We start from the raw sequence: 22,101 nt of genomic DNA, 5'->3' as shown, positions 1-22,101 counted from the left end.
TCCTGGGGACCGTCTGACTATATACCTTCGAGTAATTTACAGGGCCCTACCGGCGCTAGTCCGAAGGCCTTCGGCCGAGGACTAGCGTGACGGTCATTACACGTCCTTGGCATTCCTGCCAGTCACATGCTGATGACATCCATCGGAATCGCATTGCACGACAACTGGACGCAATAATTCCGAACACCAGACACAACGACCACCAGCAGGGTCAAGTAAGATGCCCCGGATGCATAGTCTACACTCTCCTGCTTCGTTGGAATCTCTATTGAACCCCCACATCTCTCCAGGCTGCTTTGGCAAGCGCTACTACCGTTTACAATATGGTCGAGACTTGGTCGACTTGGGGGAACTCCCCTCCCCGCAAACCCCCTATGGCCATCTTCGCTAGGCGTCCGCCCAGAATTCCGTTCTTGCTCGAGCTTTGGGTTAATTGCTCTCCCTATCTACTGTGGCTCCCTGGATGTATGATCTAAGAGACAATATTATGGATGAACGCACAAGAGAGGCGTTGGGAGATGCAGATCCAGACACCATCCTCTTGACCCGGTCCTCTTTGCCATCGTCGACACAACACTGTCGGACCAATTCGCGAGGCCAGAAGCGTCCAGTCGCGGGCACCAAACGCTCACAATATGTCACCCGAGCATGGTAAGTCTCTTCACCCGCAAGGAACAATGGCCCTATCTCACTGTGGAACAGCCTAGAGTGTCAAAAACGCAAGATCAAGGTTTGACAAAGCCCTTGGGAAATCGTGGACGAGCTATGACTGACCTCTTGCCAGTGCTCTGGGGAACAGCCCGGACCATGCTCTTCCTGTGGCGCGGCTTCGCTGCGCTGTGAGTACAAAAAAGGTCCTCGGACAAGGAGGACGTTCAAGAACGCACGCCCAGCAACCTCGTTAGTTTGAACCCTTCCAGTCTTCGTCCGGAGACGACGATGTCAATTTGCCAACAAGAATATAGGTCGACCGAGCTTGACGACCTCGCTGAGATGAAATCCACCAGCCCCCCTCAATTACTACCCAGCCCCCCAACGCACCTCAACTCACCCTTGATGCCGGTAGAAATGTCACATGGGATAGAGAAGACGCAGCAGCCTCCTCTCGCTCATCTTGACCTTCTTACAAGAATAGCGCGGCTTGAGCAACAGTGGGAGGTGGAGCAGAGAAGGCAATCGGGTATGAGACAAACAGCCGATCAACTTGGAGATCAGACATCTTCGTTCGGCGCCCAGATGCCTGACCATGCCCGTCCAGACATTTTGTCGAGTGATGCCGGCGCTCTGGTCAATCAGATCCTCCCAATCGAAGTACCGACTTGGGATACCAGCCAGGGCGACGAGCCTGAACCTGCTTCGCACGATCTTCCCACAACGGATTTACCCAATATTGCTGACCAACAACCACAGCATTCTCAGGCCTCCACTAGATGCTCATTCTACGACCGTGAACGCATTCCTATATGTTGTACGCAGGATTTAAGACTCTCATTGAACCATGAAGTTGATGATGGGGTGGGAGCCGTGAGAATGGTATTGCAGAGATATTTTGAACTGTTGAACCCCCACTGTATGCTTGAAATTCCCCCTTGCTCCAACTTGTGGACATGATGCTAAAGTCTGCAGATCCTTGCTTGAACGAGTCTCAAACATTGGCTCAGTTTGAGGAATATGTTGGGGCAACCGACGCATACCAGCCGAGCGTTGACACGGTCCGGTTTGGAGCACTGGTTCACCTCATCATCGCCTTGCTTGCGGTCTTACAAGAGTCGTGTCCCGACAGCGACGCGATCCCTGGGTGGGCTCATCATGAGAAGGGATCCCATTTGCTCACGCACGCGGGGCTGTTGGCGGAAGGGAATATGGTCACAATCCAAGCACTTATGATCAAGGCCACATATCTGCTATATGCCGAAAAGTACAATGCCTCATATGAAGCGGTAGGTCAGGCGGTGAGGGTTTCTTACCTGATCGGACTTCATAATCAAGGAGACAGGGATGAAGACTTCAGCCCTTTCGAGATCCACATGCGGCAAAGGGTCTTCTGGTCTTTGTATATCCTGGAAAGGAACATTTCTCTGGTTGTCGGTGTGCCCTATCTGATTCGAGACCTGGAAACAAGAGTCCAAGTGCCTTCTGCCGTCGACGACAGGGTTATCGGGAGGACGGAACAACTGCCTGAAGAATCGCCGTTGTCTTCATGTATCCCTTACCTGTACTGCACGATCAAATGGGCGCGACTTAGCTCTGAAATCTGGGATCATACATTTTGCGCCAATGCAACCAGGCCTGTGGATGAAGAATTTATTGTCATCATGGACGCCCGCATTGAGAACCTGCGCGATAGACTGCCGCCGCATCTGCAGTGGAAGAACCGATCTAAATCAGACGACAAAGAGGGGGATGTGCCGGGATTCGCTTCGCGCCAGGCCCGAATCCTACATCTGGTATGTGACTATGGAAAGCCAAACTTGATTCTCTTATGAAATGATGGTCACTTACCTCGTCTGAGACAGCGATGTAATCATCTGCGCCTACAACTCCGGCGAGAAGACCTGCTCTCTTCTGATTTCCGCTCTCGAGACCTTGTCACCTGTCTCGAGATCGCCCAGGATACGGTTGACACAATTCACGACTTTTGGTTCTCCTCGACATCGGAAAATCTACAACGATATTCGTGCGTGGTATACGTCACTGGCGCTCTGATTGCCTTGACCGGTATTCTACTCCAGCAAAAGTCTGACGAAGGGAGTCTTTGGAAGGCATCGAAATCCTTCCGGCGCGCCCTTCACGTCCTACATGACATAGCGCCCAGTCTACGCCTGGCACGATTCAATCTGAAAAAAATGGAACGTGTGATTGCGGCGGCCGAACGCATCTGCCAATCTGTGGATGCCACTCAATCAGCCATTGAGGTTCCGTTGATGCCAGGGGAGGGCACGGTAAACCGAAAATTGCTTAATGATGCAGTCCCTTCCACGTCGATGGACATAATGGATGGCTTAAACTTTGGCTTTGGAGCGATCGAGGACAGTCCTGTTCGCATGATGTTCACTCCAGCATTTGATGCACATTATTGGGATCCACAGCTCCTTGGCCTCTGATCGCTACATCTTGAAATTCCAAGTGGCACGCACAGGGATTCGGGAATGTCAGGCTACGAACTTCAAGAGGGCACAGAAGCACCCTCGCGGGTCCAAATGTGCCATTCATCCACGGGATTGGGTGTATCGAGTGCCCTAGATCGATCCAAGCAGGGGGTTCTGTTCTGGTCGATCAGCATTGCGACCTCGGCTTTCAGGAGTAGTATTAATTGCTCCAGCAATGAACTATTTCAGAATCTACCCGCTACGTCGAAGGCTCGACTCTCGGAGAGATTGATCGCCAAAGCACAGACAAGACGCCAACTAGAAACAGCTCCTTTTCATCAGCTTGAAAGTATGCTACTAGCTACAGGACTATCAGAGGCTGGGGCTCAACGTTCCCGCTTTGTCGGTTCATATACTGCTTTCGGACGGACGGTGTGACTGCCAGAAGTACAGCACTGCAATCTGGTGCCGACGCAGTCAATATCTGGCCACAGGTGAAGCCACCCCGTCTTAGCCGACACGGTTTTCTTCCTGTATCACAACCGCCTTCTCCATCGCTTCGGCGGCCGCATCCTCCGTCTTCTTCTTGATTGGGTTGTACAATTTCCGAGCAACCTGGTCTGTGAACAAGTGGTCAATCTCTTGGAGGAAGAGTGTGGCCAGTATTCCTAGGCTGCCGAAGGCGATGGTGACGAGGAACACGATCTTCACGGCCCCAGAGAAGGACGACTTTTGCGCCGCGGCCACCGCGGCTTCGATGGCCGGATTCATGCCCGGCACCGTGGCGAGTGCAGCAGGCGAACCAGCAGCGAGCGCCTGTAGGAGGCTTTGCAGCGACGAAGCAGGGAGTCCGGCCCCCAACGCGGCCTTGGGGATGTTCTTTGCCTCGAGACTCGCGGTTCGAGAAGATAAGATGGACGTGTAGACGTCAATGGCAATGCTTCCCGCACAGACGCGTATGGACTGGAAAACCCCAACGGCGAGACCAATGTCCTCGGCGTTTGTCGTGTAGGGCACCGAAATTGTGGGGATCCCTTCCACGAAGCCAGCAAATATGGTCCCAATGATGGAGATGACAATACTCTTGGTCTGGCTGTATTGCGTGGTGGATGCCATGGCGCCGATGAAGGCAGTCATGCCAATCGTGGCGATCAGAAGTTGCCACTTGATCCGACGGAACATGACATAGAACAGGCCGCAAAGGACGTTTCCCAGTGTGTTCCCGCCAGTTGAAGACATGGCGAGCCAGCCCTGCCTGACCAAGTCGGTGGTAAAAAGCTCCGAGACAATGAGAGGCCACATGATTCCCATGGAATAGTAAATCATCCCGCCAGAGCAGCCCGCGACCAAGAAGAGGAGGAACTGGCGATTTCGGAGCAGGCTCAAAGGAATCAAGGGGTGTTTGGGCACATAAGCCTCATACACGACCAGAGCAACCAGGGTCAGGAACCCGCAGACGATGGTAGCGATGACATGTGCCGATCTCCAGGGATACGTCCCGCCTCCCCAGCTCAGACCGATCAAGAACACGACCATTCCGCCAATGAATAAGAGCATGCCTCCCACATCGAGGGTTTTGACCACATTCCACCTCTTTCTATTCCCCTGGAGCATGGAGAACTTTGGCGGGAAGTAGAATGCCACAATCAAGAGGAGACCGACCGAGGTGACAATGATGTGGATATAGTAGCTCCAACGCCACGTGGCGTGTGTGTGAGAGATCAACGCCTTTGCAATGACCGGTCCAAAGGCCGCGCCGGGAATGGTGACGGCCAACGCATACGCATTGGTCAGCCCGCGATACTTGAATGGCACTAGTTCCGGCAAGACTGTGGCATATGAGAGTTGAACAGGCTGCGAGAATCCCAGGAGGACGTTGGAGACGATCATGGCGCCGATGGACTGCGCGGTTGCAGCGACAATACCGCCGACGAGAGCCACAATGTTTCCTCCGATGGTGAACCAGCGCCGACCAAAGATGTCGGACAGGCGACCGAAGAGGAGGCACGCCACCGCCGCGGTCAGGGTGTAGCTCAGCGAGATCCACAGGTAGCTGTCGCTGGGGCCGAGTTCTTCGTTGATGGCGGTGAGACTGTTTGACGCGAGGGTCCAGCCAAAGTAGCCGGCATTGCAGGTGATTCCGAATGCCTAACAGAAACGCATTTGGTTAGCTGACATGTCAAGCAAGATCACAAAGACACCAGAGAGTATGTGGGATCTTGCCAGAAACGTTCCCAGAAACTGGGGAGTCAGGTAGTAGCTCAAGGGGAGCTTCTCATACGTCGTGTTCTGCGCGGAGCCATCATCCTCGCCCTGCTCCGGCAACGGCGACGCGTGGCCAGTGGAGTCAGAGACATGGACCAGAGTCCCCTCTGTCGTCTTCTCCTGGTGGTGCCCTTCCACCGTGGACATGGCGTATCGGCTATTCGAGATCCAAGGACAAATACCAAGCAAAGACTCTAGAAGCAGCAGAATATGAATATGGACAAGAATTATTAGTACGAAGCCAATTCCAGACAAGACACGCTCCCCGTGTGCTTGACACTTGCTTGTGTCTGGCATATATATATGCCTCTGTCTCGGAATCCGGATCTTGGATGTCCACAGTCCAATTGAAGCTGCTTTGCTTGGTCTATTTCCGAGTTGTCACTGAGTCACACACCATACTACTAGTATACCATGCATAATCACAGTAGAAATTCCGATAGCCTCGGGAGTTTGGTGTGAACTACCTGAATCGCTAACTATGTATGTAGTCGGTCTACTACTGCTGATAGGGTTCGATCGGCCGCCCGTCACCACCACTACTCACAGAGAAGAGTGATCGCATCACGGAATCGCCGAGAGGCTCCAGTCCAGACAGAGCCTGGAGGTGACTCTCTCTCTCTCTCTCTCGCGGGGTTTGTGTGCTGGACGAATTCAACCCCCCAACCTGGCATTTAGCCATACCCTCCCCCCACAGAGACCGAAGAAAGAAAGGCTCTAGTGTCCACCATTCTGCACCACCGGCACCGGAACCGTCACCCCATTGACCGTGATGGGATCGACGGGATGCTCGAGCGACTTTGCGCGCGCCTGGGCCATGGTCGGCGCGGGGCCTTCCAGCAGGGGCGTCTTGTCGGTGTCGTAAAAGTCCTTGTCGAGGGCGTCGAGGGTCATGTACGGCGCGAGGTCTGCGTCCGGGTCTCGCTCGGTCATGGTGAATCCGCGGCCGAGGAACTCCCACATGTTGAGCTGGAAATATCGACTATCGTATCAGCGAACGAGCGAGCGAGCGAGGGAGAGGTGCAAGGTGTGAACGGAGACGATAGTACGGGGGAAAAGGAGATGGATGGCCACTACTGACCTTGTTCATGTAGGTAATATCATAGTCCTCCCATCGTGGGTGGCGGACCACGTCCTGGAAATGGAGCGCAGAACCTGAAAAGGGTCAGTTTCTCAAAACTTCTCAAAGAGTCATTGAAAATTGAGACCGAGGGGGGGCGATGCTTTCCCATATAGTGTACATACCTGGCCAGACGGCGGTGATGCGTCCGTCGCGTCGCGTGTACCACGAGTTACAGTCGTCTTCCCACACGGTCCCGTGCAGCATCGTCTGCGTGTGCTCGGCGAACTGGTCGACGACGTCCTGGCGCGGGCTGATGGATCGGAGGTTCTCGGCCTGGATCTTCTTCACCATGGCTATGGCGAGGTCGGTCACGGCGGTGAGGGAGGCGGTGACGGAGCCGGCCAGGACGGGGAAGGACGGGCCAAAGAGCACTGGGGGACCACATCAGCACTCCTCCATACACGTATATGAACAAGTATTGCGATTTATGTCTGCAACGGTGTCTTCAAGGAACGAGTCCGGACTTACTCAGGTAATTTGGAATATCTGCCAATTCGTTCCCACCGCGATTAGCATAGACTTTTGGAAATTTTTCAGCTGGCTGGTAAACAGCTATACCAACGACGTACCTGGAATGGCGACACCGAGATACGAGTCCGGGTTCGGCGTGAACTTTTGCTGCAGCGTCACCCCGTTGCGACCGACGATCTTGAAGCGTGGCACGTAGGTGGTGTCGAAGCCCGTGGCGAAGACGATCGTGTCGAGTCCCGTCACGACCGATCCGTCGGCGCCGACGATCCCGTCCTCGGTGATCTTGGTCACGGCAGTGAAATGCACGTCGACATTGTCTTTGTTGAGGGCTTCCATGAAATTGACGCCCTGCAATCACACAAACACACACACATCGAGACGTCAGGATCTGTCAAAGAAAACCAACGGGCAAGGGGACACGGAGGAAAGAGGGTCATGGTATGGGATAGGATACGTACCGGTGTCGTCCTCCTACAGCCAACGGCAAAATCGGGTTTGAGGTTGTCAAACAGCCCGTCCTTGCGGAGGTGGTCTTGCATCTTCTTCAGGGCTCGCTCGCGCAGCGTCACCTGCTGCGGTGCGTTCTTGAACATGGCGCCCCAGATCTGGTTGACCTGTAGATTGGAAGGGGAGATTGTCAGCACGTTTTCCTGGTGTGAGAGAAGGTCGTGTGTGTTGGACGAACCGCAACTTCGTAGCTGCGAGCCTGCTTGAGCAACTTGTTCATGTCTGTGGCAAACTCGAGCTGCTCTTCCTTGCTGACTGTGAGGGTGTTAGCGGGCCATCACTCCAAAGATCATAAGATCTTTCCCAGGAGGCTCACATTCAGGAGGATGCTGCGAGTAGTAGATACATCAGTATGACTTGTCACCTCTCAATCTTGGTCCTGAGGACAAACTCACCGGGTTGTCGGGCTGAGCAGACGCGAGCCACGTGCGCGATTTGGCGTAGAGATGGAGTTTCTTGACGTGCGGTTGAAGACTGTCACGGTCAACAAGATGAAGAGACTCCCCGGGGGGAGTGAAGAACACATACCCTGGTGTCGTCTGGACACTTGAAGAGCCCGCACCGATGACGGCGATGGTCTGGCCTTTCCATGCATCCTCATTATAATCATCCGGCCACTGCGCCGTGTGGACCTTTCTGCCCTTGAAAGTCTCCATCCCCTCAATATTGGGGACGACGGGATTGTTCAACAGACCTGAGGCTTGTAGCAGGACGTCCTAGCGACATTTCTGTCAACACGATTGAAGAAGGAATGGGATAAAAGAAAACCAAAACGTACGCATTGATCTTCGATGATCTTTGTCGACCCGTCGATAAACGACTTTTCGATCTTGACATTCCATTTCCCGGCCTCGTGATCCCACACGGCCTCGACGACGCGGGTGTTGAAGTGCATGTATTTGCGGAGATCAAAGGCTCTGCAGATCCGATCGAGGTATTTCCAGATATGTTCACTCTTGGCATACAGTTCGGGCCACCAAGGCTGTGTGAGAAAGGGGGGATTTTGGTTAGTTACCTTGGTTATTCGGACACTGTGATCGACTGTGGGGGAAACTTACATTCAGAGCAAAATTAAAGGTGTAAGAATGGCTGGGAACTGTGTTACAGCATCGTCAGTCGCGAGACTCCCATACACACAACAGTGTTCCAAGGGACAAGTGCGAATGAATGGGGGTAGATAGATAGGTAGGTAGGTAGGTAGATGTACCATCGCAAGCACAGTTCGGATATCGATTCTCAAGCCACGTCCCCCCGATATCGCCGTTCTTTTCGTAAATGACCAGTTCCACGTTCTGGAGCTCTTTCTGAAACTTGTACGCGATCAAGATGCCTGCAAAGCCCGCGCCGATGGTGATGACCTTGACCCTGCGATTCTCGGGTGCCCGGTAGGTAATGTCTGGGACATGGTAGCCCTGGGCGTTTGTATGGAGCGGGACGCCTTCATACTCTTTGCGCATCTTGTCAATAGATCTTACCGTCACGGCCAGACACGAAGAATTGGTACAAGAAGGGGATGAAAGAAAACCTGTCAATATCTTTACTAACGAGTGAGTGTCTGTGAACCACGGCTCTTAGTTATAAACACCCTCTAGATCGGTATATGCTGGTCGTCAATCCCTATGTGTTGTTGTATTCTCTACTCATATGCATTCATCACCTGACGGATGAGGTTCCGGTCGGAATTCGAACGCCATCAACGCCCAAATCTGCATCCTTTTTTTTTCGTTCATAGTAGATCTAGAGACGGTTTGTTCGACGAGCACGATCGGAATTGCACCATCCACTCACAATCCGCTTAGATCCATAGTCTTGGGCCGAGGTGGGTTGATGGATCCCAGGGCTGCTTCGACGTAGCTTCGACACTGGGTAAAGTACTTGTGCCTTGATCGTGGTCTCGCCTGATTCGGTTCTATCTCAACTTGCTCCAAGATTCTAAGGTCATGAGACAGATGCACGAGTGCATGTCGTCTATCTGCTCAGCGTCTTCTGGGGAGTCAATGGAGAACGCCTTCGATGATCTGGTAGCTGAGCATTCAGGATGGAGATATACTACATGGTAAATTCATGGCAAAACAAAAGATTACATTCGACAACTCCCCCGGGATGTTTGGGAGCGTCAAGAATACTTCGGTCGGCTACAAACATGATCAACGGACGAGAGACAACAGCCTTGCACGACAATTCTTTTGAGACATCAATGCCCCTATCGAAGCCTTTAGTACCCGTTTTTAGAGACTGTCCCTATCCAGCATTGATGTGGGTACGACCAGGTGCCTGCGGAACGAAGACGTCTAGATACGATTCGTTCCCCATTTTCGAAGAATCAATGGCCCGGAATTACGCATACGACACCTCCACACCTACGTAGTGACAACCAAGTCGAAGCTGGCGATGGGAACTAATAATAATAGTAACCATTTGACGACAGCGCTCTGCTCCCTCAGACCACGAGCACCACGGCCGCACCGCACTCCTTTCCAAAGCGCAGGCCAGATCGACCCATCCATCCAGACCATCACCTGATATCGTACTGAGCAAGTCCTGTTTTGTCCTGTCCTGTCTGACCAAACAACCTCTGTTTCTCTCTCTCTCTCTCTCTCTCTCTCTCTCTCTCTCTCTCTCTCTCTCTCTCTCTGTGTGTGTGTGTGTATGTGCAGCATGGCCACTAAAATCACCCCGTACAAGATCCACATCGACCAACAGCGGCTCCAGCGACTCAAAGACCTTCTCCAGCTGAGCGATCTCCCCGACGAGGTCGACGACGTCCCCCCATGGCAGCGAGGGACGCCCCTGTCCGAGATGCAGCGCCTGGTGATGTACTGGCGGGACAGCTTCGACTGGCGGGCCGTCGAGGCGCGACTGAATCTCTTGCCGCAGCAGATGGTCACCGTCGCCGTGGACGGGTTTGGAGAGCTCGACGTGCACTGCGTCCACCAGCGGAGCGAGCACCCAGACGCGATCCCACTGCTCTTCCTCCACGGCTGGCCGGGCAGTTTCGTCGAGGTGACCAAGATCCTCCCGCTACTTACGCGAAGAGAGGGCCCTGGGGAGGAACCAGTGTTCCATGTCGTTGCCCCGAGTCTCGTCAACTTTGGATTCTCGTCAGGAGTGACAAAGGTAGGTAACCTTTACAACTCCCCCATTTTGGTAGACTACAGGATCACTGGAGGGTAGCGGAGAGACTGAATAACTGGCTGGCTGGCTGGCTGACTTGTCGCCATCATCAAAGTCCGGCTTCAACAGTGGCGAGCATGCAGAGGCGGTGCATAAACTGATGCTCACGCTCGGATACAACGAATATCGTAAGACAAGACAAAATCCTTCTCTGGTCCTTGCCTCTCTCTCTCTCTCTCCCCAGCCCTTGAGAACCTGTACCTGCCCCTGGGGACACGAGACAGGGACTGATATGAGAACCCGGAAAAGTCGTCCAAGGCGGCGATGTGGGGTACTTTGTCGCCCGGTTCCTCGCCCACCAGTACCCAGAGTCCTGCAAAGCGCACCACGTCAACATGGCCGTAGCCAACGAGCCTGATGCTGCGACGCACCCCGACCTCACGGCGAAAGTGAAGAGCACTCCCCTAACGGACTTTGAGCAGCGGGGGCTCGCGCGATCCGCGACATTCCTCCAGGAGGGCATGGCCTACGCGATCCTCCACGCCACACGGCCCCAAACGATCGGCTACGCGCTCAAGTCCAGCCCCAGGGCGCTGCTCGCGTGGATCTACGAGAAGCTTCACGCGTGGAGCGACGACTACGCCTGGACCGACGACGAGGTCCTCACGTGGGTGAGCATCTACTATTTCTCCACGGCGGGCCCGCACGCCTCGGTGCGCTGGTACTGCGACAGCGTGGGCAGTACGGCCGCGTCGGACAACGACACGGCCAAGCGATACGTCGACGTCAAGCTGGGCATATCGCGGTTTCCCATGGAGATCGCGACCACGCCGACGCTGTGGGCGCGCACGATGGGACCGGTGGTCCTCGACAGGCTGCACGACAGGGGAGGGCATTTCGCCGCCTGGGAGTGTCCAGAGGCTTTGGTGGGTGATGTTCGGGACATGTTTCGACGCAGAGATGCTGGTGATGGGAATGGTGGAAAGAGTCGACGGAAGTGGTGGGAGGAATTGAAGAATGCGTTGCCGCTGTGATTTTCACCTACATACAGTGTAGAGACATCGCCTATCCCAGTCGTATCAAAGCCCGATCCAACAGCTGACCTAGCTGCATACCTGGTGAGCATTGCATATCAATATAACCGGCAACCAGCAACCACCGCACTTTGGTCGCACACCACGTTCACCACAGCCCTCTCTTCAACCCAGCTCAAGTTGACCCAACTCATACTTCCCCAGTCCAATATAAACTGCAGCCGTTCACTCAAAATCCCAATATCTATCCTCGTTCCGAATGTAGGGGGCCAACCTCGATCTGTCGTGCGTATACTGCTCCTCGGTCCACCCGTTGCCCAAGAACGCCCAGCGATTCTTGCGGTGGTATCGGAACTGGTAGTCCTCCCAACGCACGTTCTTGATGGTTTTGAAGTAGTGGAAGCCCTGGTATTGCTGTTAGATCTTTGGCTTTCACGCCTTCGGGGACATAGACATGGTCATGATCATGTTGTCCAGTGTGGGTGGAGGAAGGGAGAGATTTACCGAACCGCCCCAGATCCATACCTTGCCTGTACAAGGAAGGACAAGTAGTCATTTCAAGTCAGCGATAGAACAATGCGGCACACCATGGGTGAGCTTAGAAGACGCTTAGAGGGTCGAGACGAACCATCCTTGACCCCATTCTTGTACCAGCTGTAGACGCGGTCAGTCCATAGGTTCCATCACATTGACCCGCAAGGGCTCTTACCTGCTGCAGTCATCACTCCACACCGAGTTGCGATGGAACTCGTCTGAAATTCAGTCAGAGCACTCTTCTCTCTAAAGGCCGGTACCAAAAAGGTCCTTACCTATGTGCTCGTACAACTCGTCGATGGGCTCCGGTCGGACTTCTAGAGCCTTGATACCCTCTTGCTGCATTCTTTTCATGCATTGTACAATATACTCCACTTGCATATCATGCTGAACGGAGATTCTTTAGCGAGGGTCATTTTTTAACACTGAGTCCCGGCACTTACAGAGACTAATACACTTCCCACAGCCCAGTTACCTGTATGATAGGTCAGTCAACAGTAGCTACACATTGAATGCCCTCACATACCGCGAACGCCGTTGACGACAAAGTAGTTGGGAAACTTCGGCACCGTCAGAGCAAGGTAGACCTTGGGCTCAGGGTCGAATTCGTCGGACATTGTCACCCCATTGACTCCACGGATAGGACTGCGTGTGCGTATAAATCAGCGACGGTACATCCGTGGCACGCGACACCCAGGGAAACTCACAAGCGGGGCGCAAACGCGATGTTGAATCCAGTTGCACAAACCACAATGTCAACATTGTAAACCTCACCAGCATCGTCAATGATGCCTTCCGGAACCACAGACTTGATACCTCGATGGACGGGGAGCACATCTAACGTCACTCAGCTCTATAGACGGGAAGAAAGGGGGAAGAGTATACTGACTCGGCATGGTCAATGCTTCGAGATATCCCGGCCCTGGAGTCACCCGCCGACCTGAAGAGGCATCCCTGTCAACCACATTTGCTCGTATAAATCAGGAGGACTGAAAAATGGATACGTACAGCCAGGAGACCAACTGGGAATGACGGCCTTCTTCAACTCTTCATGACCTGGCCCAATGCGGTCGTTCATATTGTCGATCAGCAACCGCCTGAGGTTCTCAAGGGACTGAGTCCCTTTCAGGAACAGGTCGTAGCTGTCGTTCGCCCGGACCTCGATGTCCTTTCGATACTGGAGCAAGAAATCGGGGTCTTCTCGAAACCGCTTCTTCTCTTCCTCGGAATAGACGTATTGCTCCTTCCTGTCCTCGGCCTTTTTGCCTTGGCCACTGGTGATGCTGGAATCGAGCATGTCGGATGCGATGGACGGGTAGATCCTGCGAGTGTGCTGCGTTAGACGCCGCTCATGTCTGGAGTTGGTATATCTGGCCTACCATGTCGGGGAGCGCATAAAGGTCACAACTTGTGCGGCACCTGGTCCCGATTGTCATTGTCAGATGGCCATGTCAATCCGCCGGGTGGGTTTCCCCCCTACTTTTTTGCAGTTCGGGCAAAATCTGGATAGCAGAAGACCCCGTCCCGATGATCGCGACCTTTTTATCCCTGTAGTCGACAGCTGAGAGATGTTAGGATCTTCTTATCGTTCCTCCGGAGCCCAGAGGTATCTTACAGGGATCCCATGCCGCACTGTGCATCAGTTTACCCTTGAAGCTGTGAAGACCTGGAATATTCGGCCCTGGCGAAATCTCAAGGTCAGTACTGCAACATCCTCCAGAATGCAAGGATGGAGATCGGGATCGCACATTTCCAATCATTCAAAAATCCGGCGCCGTTGATGAACACGTGGCACCAGTCTTTGATCGTCTCGCCGCCTGTTTCGACCTCGACCTCATCTGCTCCACGGGTCAGCAGTCATATCTCTCCCGGTTACAGGATATCCGGACAAATTCCTCTCTCTTCATCCCAGTTTGCGCTGAGGATGCGTGAGTTCAGCTTGATGAAGGGCTGAAGGCGGTACTTGTTGACAAAGTTTTCCAGATACGCGAGAATTTCGGGTCCAGAGGCATAGAACTCGGACCACTCTGGATTTGGCTCGAACGGGAAGACATATGCATGTGCAGGTCTGTGTAGAGACAGTCAGACGGATTGACAATCATCAGGCTCATTGCTAGAATTGGCGTACAGATCACAAGCACATCCGGGATACCGATTCTCGTACCTGGTCGAGTCGCGATCAGTATTCCCAGCCAAAGAATCCAAAGAGAGCAACAAACTTACCAAGTCCCACCGACTCTGGGATTTCTTTCACGTCCTTTTCGTCAGTACAGACCCAACAGTTGAACCCCGGAATCTAGGCTTCACGAAACTCACTTGTCATAGCAGACCAGCTCATAGTTCTTCAGCTCCTTTTGCATCCTGTACGCCACCAGGATACCTGCGGCACCTGCGCCGACACAAATTACTCGGAGCTGTGAGGGCTGGGAGTGATATTGCGGCAGGATGTTGTATTCCCCATTCTCAGGGAGTGTCGAATGCCCCGTGGGGATGGAGGAGCCTGAAGGCATGGTCGGGGCAATTGAGGATTCTTCGCAAAAATGAATCCGAATTGTGGTTTGTCCCAAGGACTATGTAACGTCCTCCTTCCATCTTGTCTGGCCGTTAGCACACTTAAGTTCGCCAGAAACAGTGTCGTTCACTCGCTGCACTAGTTGGCTGGAATCCCAACTGGTCGGAAATGAGTGACGACTGACAGGCATCGAGTAGCGCGGAATTAGGACGAGCCCACTCGGAATCGAGAAGGTGGCCAGACGAGGTAAGGTGGGAGAGAACTTGACACACCCATTAAAGATTCTGCATGTCCTGTATTGGAGAAAGCATGCTTCAAGGTTCAGAGATGGACAGGAATCGCACGCAGTGTGATATCAGAAACGAGAAAACGGAAGCGCGATGGACATTGTGGCTGATCAGCGGGTTTTTCTCTCTGTCATATTCCAACATCCTCGTCACTACCTACTGAAATATGCATTGTAGAAGTATGTCAAGTAACTGTCTATCACCTCTCTGCTCTCTCTATTTCAGTCTTTCTCTCCCTTTAAGAACCGAAAAAGCGTATCATCCACCTCCCGCCGAAGCGTAGAATCGCACAGCAACCCCCCTACACCGAACCCATGCAGTCCCCCCTTTCCAATGTAAACCGTAGTAGGCACCCCAGCGTCCGTGCTCTTCTGGATCCAAGTCTTTGCCTCGTCTTGCATCACTTCCAGGTCGCCATACACCACCAGCTGTGCCGGTAAATTCTTGAAATCTGTCGCCAGGACAGGCGAAATGCGCGGATCGGAGGGCGAATAGTCCTTGCCAATGAATGCCGGCACGAGGTGGGCTTTCATGTACGCCGGAATCACCAAGACGTCGCGGTCGAGGCACTCGTGGTTTTCGATCGTGGACAGCGTCAAATCAAGCCAGGCGGAGAAGAGCACAGCTTTGCCTGGGGAGGGGAGTTTCTCGTCGTCTCGAATCGCTAGAACTGTTGCCGCCACGAGATTTCCTGTCCGGTTTAGCCTGCGGGTTTCGTGAGGAACGGAACCGAAAGGGAAGGGGGAAATACCTCCAGCAGAGTCTCCTGCAAAACAGATCTTCTCCGGTGTGACATGCTCGGTGTGGATCAGGTGGCGATATACTGCTAGCACTGTTTCCAGCTGCGATGGATAGGGATGCTTGGGAGCAAGTGCTAGGGAGATGGATAAGTCGGGGGTTTGCTCTTATCAATGTCTTCAGAAGGGCTGGGTAATCTCACGGTACTGAACAGCAACTATGGCGAGTTTCATCCCTTGCTTTCTCGCCAGTCCGAGCCAGCGCTTGTACATTGTCCTGTACTGCAGAGGGTGGCCTATACAATACCCACCACCGTGGAGGTAGACGATGACCACGTCTGCGTCTCGAAAGGGTCCCGGCTCGCCGACATCAAATGCTGTGAATTCAGGTGTTGAGATCTTCCTGGCCTTCTCGACCGCCGCCTTGGGGGCATTGAGGACGATGTCGGAATCCCATGCAGACAGCGTCGCGCAGACAATGTTGCCGATGGCGGTACGGAGTGAGGGCTGGGGCAGCGGTGAGAGGCATGTCGCAAGCCTCCGTAAAGTATAGCCCGAGACCTTCCAGGAGATGGCAACAAACGCACTCAATGTATTGACGGGCCTCTGACGAGCTTGTTGCCAATTGATCTGTGCCATGGTGACTGCGATCAGCCTGTCACTTGGCCAGTCCAGCTGTTCTCCGCAGTTACTTTCTTCTCAGTCGCCACTATCAACGACGAGTTCCTGCGTATTGTAGAATATCTGGGCGTTGGTCGATGTTGTTAATGCCACCCTTGGTCCTTACTTGGAGGTCATTCACTCCCTCACGTTATGGACGGGTTCAATCATCAACCATATCACGACGTCGCAGGCGTTGACGGGGCGGGATTTTGTCCATGAGCTGCCAACGGAAATACTCAGACTTTGCTCAACTGGTCCTCTCACATACGCCTCGATTACTCGGAAACCCTGACTGGCTTCTCCTGTCCTAAGCACTCCCGTCCCGGGTCTCCCCTCCCTCGGCCATAGAGTGGAAAGTTTGGCCCCGTCGATTAGGACGACCTTCGTCCGCGCCCACCACCACCCGAGATGCTTATTCCGAGTGGCGCCAAGATTTCCAGCCTGAATTGGATATGGAAGTGATAGATGGTATTTACGTGTTAAAGAGGTCCATTTGGGCTGTTTGAGCTGTTTACTTGAGGTTATCGTCTTTATGGTACGGTAACAATATCAGCTAATTCATCGATCAAATCACCGACGCAAAGACACAGCTTTAACGTGACCAAGTATCGTTCACAATGGGGTCAATGGACACCAGGTCAACCTGGACCTGGGACGACATGGTCCAGAACAAACCCGTCGACGAGGCACGACCGATCCGTGTCATCTGCATCGGTGCCGGGGCGTCAGGGATCTGTGCTGGCATCCGGTTTCCGCAGAAGATCAAGAACTTGAATCTCACCATCTATGAGAAAAATGCCGATGTGGGTGGGACTTGGTTTGTGAATAAGTAGGTCAGCCTTGCACGGACACAGACACAGAGGTAGAAGGGAGATTGGGAGCGTGCTGACACTACGACAAAACAAAGATATCCCGGACTGCGATGCGACATACCCAGCCCGGGGTACCAGTTCACCTTCGAGAGCAACTCCCAGTGGTCAGAGTTCTACGCGTCTGGTCCTGAAATTCAGCGGTACCTACAAAACGTTGCGAAGAAATACGGCGTCTACGACTACTGCAAGTTCAAGCACCAGTTCGTCAGCGCAACGTGGCATGAAGACCAGTGCGAGTGGGAGGTCGTCTTTGAAGACCTCGAAGCGAAGAAGGTTCGTTGGCCGCCCGCCCCAGGAACTCGAAGCCGGGTCCAAGAAAGACACTTGGTCCCTTAGATTTATCGCCTCGCTAACCTACGGGACAGAAAGTCATCGACCGGGCCGACATCGTCGTCACCGCCACCGGCATCCTAGACAAATGGGAGTGGCCCGACATCGAGGGTCTGCACGATTTCAAAGGGAAGCTCGTCCACACGGCCGACTGGGATCCTTCGATCCAGCTACACAAGGATTTGAGAGTTGCTCTGGTCGGGGCTGGTTCGTCTGGCGTCCAACTTCTACCCACTCTCCAGCCCTTGGTCGGACACGTAGATCACTATATGAAAGGCAGAAACTGGATTGCCCCCGTCGGCTTTGGCGGCGAAGAGATTGCCGCGAGGGGCGAATACGGCAATTGTGAGCTCCCCAACACCATCCCTCTCTCCAGTTGATGTCCCGCTTTTGCTGATATTGAGTCAAGTCAAACATCCCAAGGACGAACTCGAGCGCTTCCGAAAGGTGCCCAACGCCTACAAGGAATTCCGCGAGCGCATCGAGAACTCATTGAACCAAGCCCAACTCGCCATCTTCACCGGAACAGAGGTGCAGAAGCAGTTCCACCAGATGTGCTACGACTCAATGACGGAGAAGCTCAAAGACCGACCCGACATCCTCAACACCCTCCTGCCAGATTTCCCCGTCGGGTGCCGGCGACTGACCCCAGGCCCAGGCTACCTCGAAGCGTGTCTCGCCGACAACGTCGACTTTATCGGGATGCCGATCAAGAAGGTGCACGAGCACGGGATCGAGACGGCCGACGGCAAGATTCGCGAGATTGACCTGTTGATCTGCGCCACAGGATATGATGTGTAAGACGAAACCAATCCACCCCGTCTATTGCCTGCTCCAAGGGGGATATGTAAAAGCTAAAAGACTTGTCGTTCCACAGGTCGAGACAAGGCGAGCTTCCCTTCGTCGGCCAAGGTGGCATCACGCTCGATGAGGTGTGGAACCCCATCCCCGAGGCATACCTCTCGATGTGTCCGCCGAAAATGCCGAATCTGCTCATGTTCCTCGGACCCAACGGTGGGCCGGGGACAGGAGGCACTATTTTCATGATTGAGAATGTCTGCGACTACATGACCAAGATGATCCAGAAGGTACAGAGGGAGTATATTCGATCGTTTGTGGTAAAGTACGTGTTGGCCCTTGACTCTTTTCATCTCCCATATCACACACACACGTACACACACACTCTCTCTCTCTTTCTCTCTCTCTCCTCCTAGTCTAAAGCTTGAGCGCGAGCACAACTAACGGCCCGAAACAGAGAAGCCGCCAACAAAGCCTTCAGCGCCCACGTCGACCGGTACTTTTCCAAAACCGTCTTCACGGCGCCCTGCAAGTCGTGGTACAAGCGCGGGCAACCCAACGGACGGCTGGTGACGCCATGGCCCGGGTCGGGCGTGCACGCGCGAAAGGCCCTGCAGGAGGTGTGCTACGAGGACTTTGACTACGAGTACCACCCGGTGACCAAGGAGAACAAGTTCGCCTGGCTCGGCGACGGGCTCACGTACGGCCAACAGTACGGGCCCAAGGCGGTCGATTACCTGGACGACATTGATTATCCCGCGGTCAAGGACGCGACCGTCGACACGGGTGTTCCTGCGGTTTGAGAGGATGGGGGATTGTGGCATGATGAGATGTGATGCCCACCTGGCTGGGATTTTGAGGGCGGTGGTACTGAGAAGAAGAAGAAGAATTGTAGGCTCATCTCGTGATAAATATCAATTGTAAAATCCCTGCCCGGTGGTCTTTGCCCATTGAGTCCGATTCCCAAGAGCTACACCTAGAATCCTCGCGTCTTTTGCCTCTGATCTTGTTTCGTATTCAATTTCTTTATTCAGTCTCTCACAAGAGCATGCATGCTGCGCATGGCACCATGTAGTTTCTGTTGTTATCAACAGTTTGCTGTAGCGGACCGGTGCGTCTGGTTTCTAGACTAACCTGGGCCAGACTTGAGCCTGTACCCATCTTCCAAGCAGACCTACAGGGAGTGTGCGAGTACATGGACGGTAGTAGTACCTGAGCAGAAGACAAAGAGAGTACATTCAGTTTATGAAGAATCTGACCCGTCAAGCCATCTCAGATCTTTTCTCGTGAGCTCATAGGGAATGATTACTACTTGCCCTGCCTACCACCATAGACCCTTCTCCCCTTTCTTACCTTTTATGATCCTCGTTGGACGACTTGGAGATTGACCATCAAGGGATGTTTCTCCCACATCATGTAGGTGCCTTGGTCGTCCCAGGGCGTTCGTGCCTGCTGGGGAGTCAGGCTCATGTCGAAGCTCCAGAGCATTTTGGCCAGGATGAGTCGTATTTCCACGTAGGCGAGACTATTCTTGCATGATTAGCGATCACATACACGGAGAGACACGGAGAGTAGTGGGGAGAGCGAGAAGGAAGGTATCAGACTCACGCTTTCCCAATACAATTCCTTGGTCCGAACGAAAAAGGCTGCAACACTTGGGCTTGATCGTTGGCGAACAACTCGGCAGGCAAGTCACCGTCCACACAGTCAGCCGCACTGAGCCACCTCTCGGGTAGGAAGTCATCAGGCCGATAGAAATTGCTGGAACTCCGGTACGCGGCATACTGAGGAACTCCCACTGTCGTGCCGCCGGGAACCCAGCGGCCCAGGACCTCCTCGCCAGCCCCCGGCACCTTTCGTGGAAACGTGACCGGGGCGGGCGGATACATGCGGAAGGCTTCCTGCACAATCGCGGGGATATATTTCAACGCGCCGGTCTTGATCATGCTGATGTCCGCATACGTCTGGAAGGCGCCGCGGACTTCCTTGACCGCGCGTTCGTAGATACGCGGGTGCGTGAGCATGTAATACGTGACACCCGACAAGAGGGTCGCCGATGTTTCGCTGCCGGCGATAATGAGGATCGCTGCAGTTTCTTTGATCTCGTCGAGAGACACTTCCATGCCCTGCCGATCATTCTCTTCTGGCAGGATGTAGCTCATAAAGTCCTTCCTCGCCAGCGCCTTCATGGCCATGCGACGGTCGACTTTGGTATGGGCATTCGCGTCGGCGTCGCGTTTGGCATCGGCTAGCTTCTTTGGGGTGAAGAACGCGGCGATGGACATGATGCCGTAGTAAAGAAACACCTGGTACCACGGGTAAGACTTGACGCTGCTGAAGATGAGGTTGACCCAGGCGTGGTTCTGGCCGTCGCGCAGACATCCGAAGGGCTCGCCAAAAGCCATGTCTCCCATCATATCGAACGTGGCGAAATTGTACCACGACACGAGATCCTGAGGTCCACGCTTACAAGTTTCCTTCAGCCGCGACACGAGAAGATCGACGTAAGTCTGCAACATGCTCTCTTGCTCGCGGAGTGCCTTTTCCGAAAACGCGGGAGCGATCGCGCGTCGAAGGCGTAGGTGGTGGTCATGGGGCGCGTTGATGATAGAATATGCCCCGTTGAAGGAGGGCATGATCCCGGCACCGTCGAGGTCTTTGGGCATTTCCACCGACCTGTGGCCGTAACTGTCGAGACAAGTTAGCTATTTTGCTGGTCTCGGCACGCAATTCAGTTGAGGGGACAATACATCTGCCTCCATGCCGCCGGCTCGGTATAGGAGAGCTCGTTGGGAGCAATCCTCACAACAGGGCCGTATTGCTTGTGGAGTGCCGTGAGTCGCGTGTGGATCTGGCCGCTGGTCGTATTGTAGAACCAGGGAAGTCTGCTCGCGGCCCAGGCTTTGGGGCCCGGGTATCGTCTCAGGGGGTGTAGATACACATTGTAGACTGCGTTGGCAACAGCATACAGCACCAGCTTGCCCGCTCGTTAATGGTTTCATAGCAAACAAGGCGGAAACATACCGAGATAGGGACAGATATGATCACGACTATTACCCTCATTTTAACATTCGCTTCCTCTCCGCTCACATTTGACTAGAACAGTATCAGGCCTGTGAACAAAGCCCAAATCAGCAGCGATGGTACTGGATTTCATGTGTCAATCCAGCAGCAGTGATGCCGATTGCTGAGGGCCATGGAGCTCGTCCCGTCGGAGCGACGCCATCCCTATATACTCTTAGCATGTTTGAGGTCATACCTAGGAGTGTCGAGGGTTTCGAGTCTGCATTGAATCAGCCAGAACCGGAATATGGACGCCAATCCGGGAGAGAGAAAAGTATTTGTCCAAATTCCGCAGTACAGAATGCCGGGATAGTTCTACTCCAGCCTTGTTAGAAACGTTAGCCGATGGATCTCACGTGACGACTTTAAACTGCGCCCCAGCAGACTGAACCGATAATCATTTCGATCAAAGCGTCACCACAGTCAACAATCGCAGCAGTTGCTGTCATTGCAACTCGACATTCCCAATCACGGCGTCGATGGTATGGCACTTTGGAAGGTACAGAAGTAGGCGGCATGCAGGTACTCGTCCTTATATTCTCAGCCAGGTGACCTGTACTTCTGCATCTTGCTGGGGAGACTGCGCCACAACCCCCGCAGGCAAGTGTCCGCTTGTCTCCAACGATATTACCGAGTCCCGGCTATGAGACCTCGACGAACACGTAGGTCAATTGTCCCCCCTCCTGGTCGGGCCGTGCTTCA

At 53.7% G+C, this 22,101-nt stretch overlaps 8 protein-coding genes across 8 annotated transcripts; 3 read left to right on the top strand and 5 right to left on the bottom strand.

Moving 5' to 3' along the window:
- Positions 1–635: 635 nt before the first annotated feature.
- Positions 636–3,104, top strand: AYO21_11701 (hypothetical protein; the record flags this gene model as incomplete). Its single annotated transcript, XM_022661585.1, has 5 exons — positions 636–651; positions 785–839; positions 966–1,570; positions 1,627–2,447; positions 2,517–3,104. 5 exons carry the CDS (start codon positions 636–638, stop codon positions 3,102–3,104), a joined length of 2,085 nt encoding a protein of 694 aa, XP_022506121.1.
- Positions 3,105–3,599: 495 nt separating this feature from the next.
- On the bottom strand, positions 3,600–5,501 carry AYO21_11700 (hypothetical protein; the record flags this gene model as incomplete). The annotated part of the gene is made up of 2 exons (XM_022661584.1): positions 3,600–5,237; positions 5,283–5,501. 2 exons carry the CDS (start codon positions 5,499–5,501, stop codon positions 3,600–3,602), a joined length of 1,857 nt encoding a protein of 618 aa, XP_022506120.1.
- A 570-nt stretch (positions 5,502–6,071) lies between these two features.
- AYO21_11699 (hypothetical protein) lies at positions 6,072–8,912 on the bottom strand (the record flags this gene model as incomplete). The annotated part of the gene is made up of 13 exons (XM_022661583.1): positions 6,072–6,323; positions 6,436–6,509; positions 6,600–6,848; positions 6,946–6,996; positions 7,047–7,296; positions 7,407–7,562; positions 7,634–7,710; positions 7,772–7,784; positions 7,851–7,929; positions 7,984–8,171; positions 8,234–8,410; positions 8,514–8,551; positions 8,663–8,912. The coding sequence occupies 13 exons, from the start codon at positions 8,910–8,912 to the stop codon at positions 6,072–6,074; spliced, it is 1,854 nt and encodes a 617-aa protein (XP_022506119.1).
- Positions 8,913–10,113: 1,201 nt separating this feature from the next.
- On the top strand, positions 10,114–11,603 carry AYO21_11698 (hypothetical protein; the record flags this gene model as incomplete). The annotated part of the gene is made up of 3 exons (XM_022661582.1): positions 10,114–10,572; positions 10,685–10,757; positions 10,879–11,603. The coding sequence occupies 3 exons, from the start codon at positions 10,114–10,116 to the stop codon at positions 11,601–11,603; spliced, it is 1,257 nt and encodes a 418-aa protein (XP_022506118.1).
- Positions 11,604–11,828: 225 nt separating this feature from the next.
- Positions 11,829–14,647, bottom strand: AYO21_11697 (hypothetical protein; the record flags this gene model as incomplete). Its single annotated transcript, XM_022661581.1, has 16 exons — positions 11,829–12,008; positions 12,108–12,133; positions 12,232–12,257; positions 12,313–12,355; positions 12,413–12,524; positions 12,581–12,612; positions 12,664–12,782; positions 12,845–12,974; positions 13,027–13,077; positions 13,146–13,459; positions 13,517–13,556; positions 13,618–13,698; positions 13,753–13,818; positions 13,886–13,975; positions 14,027–14,205; positions 14,454–14,647. 16 exons carry the CDS (start codon positions 14,645–14,647, stop codon positions 11,829–11,831), a joined length of 1,683 nt encoding a protein of 560 aa, XP_022506117.1.
- Positions 14,648–15,157: 510 nt separating this feature from the next.
- Positions 15,158–16,312, bottom strand: AYO21_11696 (hypothetical protein; the record flags this gene model as incomplete). Its single annotated transcript, XM_022661580.1, has 2 exons — positions 15,158–15,810; positions 15,877–16,312. 2 exons carry the CDS (start codon positions 16,310–16,312, stop codon positions 15,158–15,160), a joined length of 1,089 nt encoding a protein of 362 aa, XP_022506116.1.
- A 641-nt stretch (positions 16,313–16,953) lies between these two features.
- Positions 16,954–19,139, top strand: AYO21_11695 (hypothetical protein; the record flags this gene model as incomplete). The annotated part of the gene is made up of 6 exons (XM_022661579.1): positions 16,954–17,165; positions 17,244–17,481; positions 17,574–17,883; positions 17,948–18,335; positions 18,416–18,661; positions 18,794–19,139. 6 exons carry the CDS (start codon positions 16,954–16,956, stop codon positions 19,137–19,139), a joined length of 1,740 nt encoding a protein of 579 aa, XP_022506115.1.
- Positions 19,140–19,692: 553 nt separating this feature from the next.
- Positions 19,693–21,493, bottom strand: AYO21_11694 (hypothetical protein; the record flags this gene model as incomplete). The annotated part of the gene is made up of 4 exons (XM_022661578.1): positions 19,693–19,861; positions 19,945–21,024; positions 21,087–21,321; positions 21,427–21,493. 4 exons carry the CDS (start codon positions 21,491–21,493, stop codon positions 19,693–19,695), a joined length of 1,551 nt encoding a protein of 516 aa, XP_022506114.1.
- Positions 21,494–22,101: the final 608 nt, after the last annotated feature.

This window comes from Fonsecaea monophora (assembly GCF_001642475.1).
Source record: "Fonsecaea monophora strain CBS 269.37 chromosome Unknown Scaff176, whole genome shotgun sequence".
Lineage (NCBI taxonomy): Eukaryota > Fungi > Ascomycota > Eurotiomycetes > Chaetothyriales > Herpotrichiellaceae > Fonsecaea > Fonsecaea monophora.
This window is presented reverse-complemented; position numbering and strand designations above follow the sequence as displayed.